Source organism: Hoplias malabaricus, chromosome 5 (assembly GCF_029633855.1).
Source record: "Hoplias malabaricus isolate fHopMal1 chromosome 5, fHopMal1.hap1, whole genome shotgun sequence".
Classification (NCBI taxonomy): Eukaryota; Metazoa; Chordata; class Actinopteri; order Characiformes; family Erythrinidae; genus Hoplias; species Hoplias malabaricus.
Window position 1 is genome coordinate 1146967 of NC_089804.1, and position 7500 is coordinate 1154466.

The window sequence follows — 7500 nt, forward strand, 5'->3', positions numbered from 1 at the left end:
TGTGTGTGTGTGTGTGTGTGTGGGTGTCTGCAGGGCATCCACTTTCAGACCACTCAAACTCTGACCGTATCAAACTACACAATAATAAATCAAAAATATAGAAAACATTTAAGATAAAATTCTATTTGAAAATCACCAAATCTGACTTCAGCAGTCTTTTAAAGTGTGTGTGTGTGTGTGTGTACATCCAGGGATTGTTTAAATGATGTTTTATCTCTGAGTCACGGGTCATTTTGCTGTTCTATACACATTTGGTTCATTAGGAATCACTGAATCAAAGCTATTCTGAATTAGGTTTTGTTTGCTCACCTGGATCTTTATGACTCACTGAGTCATTTAAATTAAATGATTCAATCAGAATAAAATGGAGATTCGTTGGGTCAAGGTTCTGCTCATCACATGTACTGAATATTTACAGCTGTGTGTGTGTGTGTGTGTTATACTCATTAGGACATGGTGCTGTTCTCACACCTGTTGAAAGGTGAATCTTTAGTGACTCAGTGAGGCTAAACCCTGTATCTCCAGCAGTGGTCCTAATCTCTACCTGAGACAGGGAGTCTGTAATGTTACAGTTATCTGTTAGTGTCGCTGTTATTACTGAGTTAATGTCATTAATAAAAACAGTAAAAAATTTAAGAATGAACATAAATTGAATAGAGGTGTTTTAACTGTGTGTGGGTTTTTGTGTATTTGTGAGGACCGGAGGGCTTTTTTTTAAACAAAAACGTGTGCTTAATTACTTTATTATTCTTTATTGAGGTTAGAGTTAGGGGCGGTGTTTATGAGCTACAGTAACGGTTAAGTCCTCACATGTCTGTCTAAGCGAGTGTGTGTGTTTATAGCCGCGCTGGTAATAACACTGTAATTATCAGATGTTAATGAAGAAGCCGCTCATTTGAAGAACAGATGAATAAAGAGGTGTAGTGTTAGAGCGCGGACACTGGGGGGCGACACAGCTTTGTTTGAACTGATTGAGGAAGCTGCAGATGGAGACACTATAATTTATTCACTCAGAGGATTCTACCCTTTAACTCCAGTGAGTGACAGGGTGAGTGTGTGATTGACAGGGTGTGTGACTGTGTACAGATGAGTGTGAGAGTGACAGTGTGAGTGACTGTCCACAGATGAGTGTGAGAGTGACAGTGTGAGTGTGTGACAGTCCACAGATGAGAGTGTGAGTGACAGTGTGTGTGACTGTCCACAGATGAGTGTGTGAGTGACAGTGTGAGTGTGTGACTGTCCACAGATGAATGTGTGAGTGACAGTGTGTGTGACTGTCCACAGATGAGTGTGTGAGTGACAGTGTGAGTGTGTGACTGTCCACAGATGAGTGTGAGAGTGACAGTGTGAGTGTGTGACAGTCCACAGATGAATGTGTGAGTGACAGTGTGTGTGACTGTCCACAGATGAGTGTGTGAGTGACAGTGTGAGTGTGTGACTGTCCACAGATGAGAGTGTGAGTGACAGTGTGAGTGTGTGACTGTCCACAGATGAGTGTGTGAGTGACAGTGTGAGTGTGTGACAGTCCACAGATGAGAGTGTGAGTGACAGGGTGAGTGTGTGACTGTCCACAGATGAGTGTGTGAGTGACAGTGTGAGTGTGTGACAGTCCACAGATGAGTGTGAGAGTGACAGTGTGAGTGTGTGACAGTCCACAGATGAGTGTGAGAGTGACAGTGTGAGTGTGTGACAGTCCACAGATGAGTGTGAGAGTGACAGTGTGAGTGTGTGACAGTCCACAGATGAGTGTGTGAGTGACAGTGTGAGTGTGTGACTGTCCACAGATGAGTGTGTGAGTGACAGTGTGAGTGTGTGACAGTCCACAGATGAGTGTGAGAGTGACAGTGTGAGTGTGTGACAGTCCACAGATGAGTGTGAGAGTGACAGTGTGAGTGTGTGACTGTCCACAGATGAGAGTGTGAGTGACAGTGTGAGTGTGTGACTGTCCACAGATGAGTGTGTGAGTGACAGTGTGAGTGTGTGACAGTCCACAGATGAGTGTGAGAGTGACAGTGTGAGTGTGTGACAGTCCACAGATGAGTGTGAGAGTGACAGTGTGTGTGACTGTCCACAGATGAGTGTGTGAGTGACAGTGTGAGTGTGTGACTGTCCACAGATGAGAGTGTGAGTGACAGTGTGAGTGTGTGACTGTCCACAGATGAGTGTGTGAGTGACAGTGTGAGTGTGTGACAGTCCACAGATGAGAGTGTGAGTGACAGGGTGAGTGTGTGAGTGACAGGGTGAGTGTGTGACTGTCCACAGATGAGTGTGTGAGTGACAGTGTGAGTGTGTGACTGTCCACAGATGAGAGTGTGAGTGACAGTGTGAGTGTGTGACTGTCCACAGATGAGTGTGTGAGTGACAGTGTGAGTGTGTGACAGTCCACAGATGAGAGTGTGAGTGACAGTGTGAGTGTGTGACTGTCCACAGATGAGTGTGTGAGTGACAGTGTGAGTGTGTGACAGTCCACAGATGAGAGTGTGAGTGACAGGGTGAGTGTGTGACTGTCCACAGATGAGTGTGTGAGTGACAGTGTGAGTGTGTGACAGTCCACAGATGAGAGTGTGAGTGACAGGGTGAGTGTGTGACTGTCCACAGATGAGTGTGTGAGTGACAGTGTGAGTGTGTGACAGTCCACAGATGAATGTGTGAGTGACAGGGTGAGTGTGTGACTGTCCACAGATGAGTGTGTGAGTGACAGTGTGAGTGTGTGACAGTCCACAGATGAATGTGTGAGTGACAGGGTGAGTGTGTGACTGTCCACAGATGAGTGTGTGATGCTGTATCCAAGGTGTGTTCCTGTCCTGAACCCAGTGATTCTGTGTGTTCTCTGGACACACACTGAGTGAATGAATTAATAAATCTGTGTCATGTTAGAACTAGAGAACACACACACACACTTGAGGCTCCCTCGCGCACGCCCCCTCGGCGTGTGTTTGTGCGCGTGCGTGCTGGAATGCGCTGCTCGCGCTGCTGTTCAGTGGGGCGGAACATCCGGGACCTACAGGAGAAAGTTCTGAGAGAGAGAGAGTGAGTTTAACACTGGGTTCTAGAGCTGTTCTGGGTTCCCTCGTGGGTTCCTGCGGAGTGGGCGGAGCTGTGGAGGAACGTGCGCACCGCGGAGAGCGCGAGAGTGAGAGAGAGAGAGAGAGAGAGACCAGGAAGGTTCAGACTGAGAGAGGCGCCGCCGCTGTTGTTGTTTGTTTATTGTTTGTTTGTTTGTTTGTTGTTGACCAGCAGAGGCTCGGGCGCGCGGAGGTCAGTGTAAACAGATTTCTTTCCAGCGCTGAACAGAGAGAGAGAGAGAATTAAAGGTGAGTTAGGACCGAGTTAAAGTACTGTCTCATGAATATTCATGCCGCGGTGAATGAATAGTTATTTTAATGTTTATTATTGTAATAATACGCGCAGTGTTTTCTGAGGAACGTCCTGTGATTGGCCAGAGCGGGGTCTGCACGTACCCTTCATGCCACGTGACGTCAGTTACCTCGTTTTAATTTTACCCACCCCCAAAAAAGAGAGAGAAGAGAAACAGTTAAAGGAGGAGAGATAAAGGAAAGAGGAAAACAGTGAATGTGTGTGTGTGTGTGTGTGAGAGAGGGTGTGTATGTGTGTGTCTGAGAGTGTGTGTGTGTGTGAGAGAGAGAGGGTGTGTGTGTGAGAGTGTGTGAGAGTGAGTTAGGTATATTTCTGTTTCTTTATATTTTCAAGGTGGAATACTTAGTTTAATTTAAGGTAGAAAGGGTAAATTAGTTTAGTTTAAGTCAAACAGCTGTGCTAGTTTATTAAGGTGAACTTACTGTATAAGTTTATCTTACGGTGAAATAGCTGTGTTAATTTAAGGTGGAACCTCTGTGTCTGTTTAAGGTGGAGCAGCTGTGTTAGTTCACTTTAAGGTGAAATAACTTACTTTTTAATTTAATGTGGAATTGCTGATTTAGTTTAGCTCTTGTGTGTGTGTTGCTTGTTCTGTATTTGTGTGTGTGTGTGTGTGTGAGTGTTCAGGAAACCAGAGAAGCCAGTTTGTCAGGCCACGCCCACCAATCCAATACCACGCCCCGCCCCGTCAGTGGTAACAGTGTAAACATTGCTTCTTTCTGGTTTGTGCTGTAATTGCTGTCTGCTTTGATGCAGTCAGTGGGGGCGGTGTGTTCATCAAGCCACGCCCACCCAGTATTATACTTGCTCCTCCCCCTGTCACCGTTGGTTTGGCTTAGTTTAGTGTGCAGATTTCCTTTGTGAAAGGTTAGTTCAGAAGCTCTAGGTTATGGGTGGTGTTTGGGCAGGACACGCCCACTCCTCCATTTGAAGCCCCGCCCCTTGTCATTTTGTATTGTGGTTAGTTTGAGGTAGTTAAAAGTGTATTATCTGTGTGTGGGAGATCAGCTCAGGTTCTGGCTTGTGCTGCAGAAACTTAGGCTGTAAGTTTAGCAGGACACGCCTCCTTGTTGGACAAGCTCCGCCCACAGACTCTAGTGTATCGCCTTTACAGCTAGTGCTGCTGGTTTGTCCTCGGCACTGAATATGAACAGCCCTGAACGGCAGAGGCGCTATAAATAAACTCTCTCTCTCTCTGGCTGAGACCAGCTGCTGTTTGTGTCCAGATTTTATTGCACAACCTCCGGACTTCAACTTTAAGTCCAGCTTAGAACGAGTGGGAGCTGTACCTGCTCTGTTCTGTTTTATTTGTGCAGCGATTTTAACAACTGGCGCTGGAACAAAGCAGCTTTACAGGAATCTGGGTCGGGGTCCGAGGCCTGACTGGAAGAGAGAGAGAGACTCACAGAGACCCAGAGAGACCTGGAGCTCAGAGAGTCTGGATCCAGAGACCCAGGACCCAGGAGTGATGGATTAACGGCGAGACCTGCGGGACATTAACCAGATGCAGAGCGGACACTGTGTTTAAAGCAGAGTTTCTCAGGAGCAGGATGTAAGTCGGATCTAAAGACCTTGGCCCAGGTTCTTCCACTGTCTCTGCTCAGGATGAGCGGTGGGAAGAAGCGCAGTGGCTTTCAGATCACCAGCGTCACATCCGACTACAACCAGAGTGGCGTGGGAGACGGCTCCGCCCCTAAAAGACCGCTCAGCCCAGAGGTGTCGGCATCCCCTTCCCCCAGCAACGGGACGCAGAGAGACTCAGCTGACGTGGCCACGCCCACCTCGAGCTTCCTGAACGGCCCCGTCTTCAGCCATGCGCTTAGCCCCACCCACCAGAGTTCGAGCCAGCCCTCCACTCCAGTCACCATGCGGAAGCAGAGCTCGCTGGAACAGGGGGGTGGAGCCTCTCGTTTCCGTGTGGTGCGGTTGGGGCAAGGCACCGGGGAGCCGTATAAACGCGGGCGCTGGACGTGCGTGGACGTGATGGAGGTGGAGGAGCGCGGGATACGTCGGGTGATCGACAGCATGAGACACGCCCACTCCCTGGAGTCCCTGGAGACGGTGGGGCTGGGCGGGGCAGAGGGGGCAGTGGGAGGAGCCATGCTGAAGCGAGGCCTGAGGGCGGGTCACTTGGTTCACTCACAGGGCACCGCCCACCAGCCGGCAGCGTACAGTGGACCACCGTCACCGACACACACGCACACGTACCACGACACACACCTCCTCTCGCCCACAGCACACACACCCCACACCCCCACACACACCCGGAAAATACCCCCACCTCTGCGCCTCGACATGGACATGACCGGGAAGGTAAGGACACACACAGGACACACACCGGTTCTTTAGAACCGATCTCAGAACCAGAATCATGTAAAGGTCCAAAAGCTTAACAACTCTCAGCCCAGAAAATTAGTAAATAACAAACACCCAAACTTCGCTCCACCTTAACCAGCCGGACACAACCTGGCCGTCACTGCGTCCATTCACTCAAACATCTGTCTGTACGCACTGGAGGGCCGTTGGGTTAAAGGTGCAGCAGCTATTAACTGGCACCAGAAATTCTTATTTGCATTTTCAGTTCCACCTTAAGTGGGGCAACAGTTACATTCTGGCACCAGAAATTCTCATTTGCATTTTCAGTTCCACTTTACAGGGTGCACGTTTTACATTCTGCTGCAGAGCATTAGTCACATATTTCATTCCACCTTAAATGGTAAAGTTATATTCTGGTATTGTTAATTCAACTTTCACTTCCACCTTAAATGGTGCAAGAGTTACAGTTTAGCATCTGTCCATCTTTAATGGGGCAGCAATTATATTCTGGCATCCTAGACTGTTTTAAGTTTTAGTTCCACCTTAAATGGTGCATTAGTAGCATTATTGCACCCAGGATTCTTTATTGAGTGTTCTATTCCACCTTAAATCATGTAGTTGTTACGTTCTAGCAGCAGTTCACCTTTAACAGTGCAGTGGTTATATTCTGGCACCCATGATTATTATTGTACTTTTCAGATCCACATTAAATGATGCAATAATAACATTCCAGCATTGATCCAATAATCCTAATAATCTGGCACCCAACATCCTTATTTTAACTTAAACAGTACAGTAGTTACATTCTGTCAGCAAAGATTCTTAATTCCACCTTAAATGGTGCACACTTCCTTTCCTGGTGCCCAAGATTCTTTTTCAAATGTTTGGCTCCATCTTAAATGATAAAGTTGTCATATTCTGGCAACTAAAATTATGATTTGAATTTTCAAGTCCACCTTAAATGGTGCAGTAGTTACATTCTGACTCCTCTTACAGAGGTTGCTGTGGTGGATCCACTGAAATAAGTGTGTGTGTGTGTGTCCTCAGCTGAGAGTGAGCCGTTCCCAGCCGGTTTCCCCTGGCGCCCGTGTCCCCGATGGACCGTTCCAGCCGTCCCTCACTCCGGTCAGCACCCCCTCCGCCCTGGCGCTGGCCCAGTCCATGTTCGGGGTGGGGGGGGCCTTCCAGCTGGTCAGCGACGACAGGTCAGAGAACCCCCGTCTGTCCACGGGGCGTCAGTAACATACAGACCACCCTCAATCAATCAATCAATCACACTTATGCTTTACACCTCCTGGTCCCACTCCGGTCTCTCTGTAGCTCTACACTTACACACTGTAGTCCATCTGTGGCTCTGCATACTTTATCATACTTTATTCAGCGCTCAGGACCCCCACAGAGCAGGTGTGATGTGGTGGTGGATCATTCTCAGCGCTGCAGTGACACTGACGTGGTGGTGGTGTGTTAGTGTGTGTTGTGCTGGTGTAGAGTGGATCAGACACAGCAGTGCTGCTGGAGTTTTCAAACCCTGTGTCCACTCTCTGTCCACTCTGTGAGACACTCCTCCCTCGTTGGTCCACCTTGTAGATGTAGAGTCAGAGACAGTAGCTCATCTGTCGCTGCACAGTGTGTGGTGTGTTTGGATCATGTTGTTAGCTTGGACATAACTATTAGCTTTAGCTGCTGTTTAGTATCTAGACGGACGCTGGACTGAGAACGTTCCTCTGTTCAGGAGGAGTGGGTTCTAAGCACTGGTTCTGGAACACAAAGAGGTTCTGGCCCTCGGCTCCTCACCAGAACAACTCA

The 7500-nt window shown here is 48.2% G+C and overlaps 3 protein-coding genes across 6 annotated transcripts in view; all 3 read left to right on the forward strand.

The window, feature by feature from the left end:
- Positions 1-608, forward strand: part of mogat3a (monoacylglycerol O-acyltransferase 3a) — an 8468-nt gene extending 7860 nt beyond the window's left edge. For all 3 annotated transcript variants that reach the window (XM_066671527.1, XM_066671528.1, XM_066671530.1), the window contains exon 8: positions 1-608. This exon is cut by the window's left edge and continues 132 nt beyond it. The gene's annotated coding sequence lies outside the window, so the exon portion shown is untranslated.
- The window catches only part of camta2 (calmodulin binding transcription activator 2), a 128979-nt gene that overhangs the window by 111306 nt on the left and 10173 nt on the right, over positions 1-7500 (forward strand). The gene's annotated exons all lie outside the window — the stretch shown is intronic.
- Positions 3058-7500, forward strand: part of LOC136696805 (TSC22 domain family protein 4-like) — a 13324-nt gene continuing 8881 nt past the window's right edge. The window contains exons 1-2 of the mRNA XM_066671493.1: positions 3058-5691; positions 6742-6899. Coding sequence (XP_066527590.1) covers positions 4984-5691; positions 6742-6899 — 866 coding nt within the window. The 5' untranslated portion in view covers positions 3058-4983. The remainder of the gene's footprint in view (positions 5692-6741; positions 6900-7500) is intronic.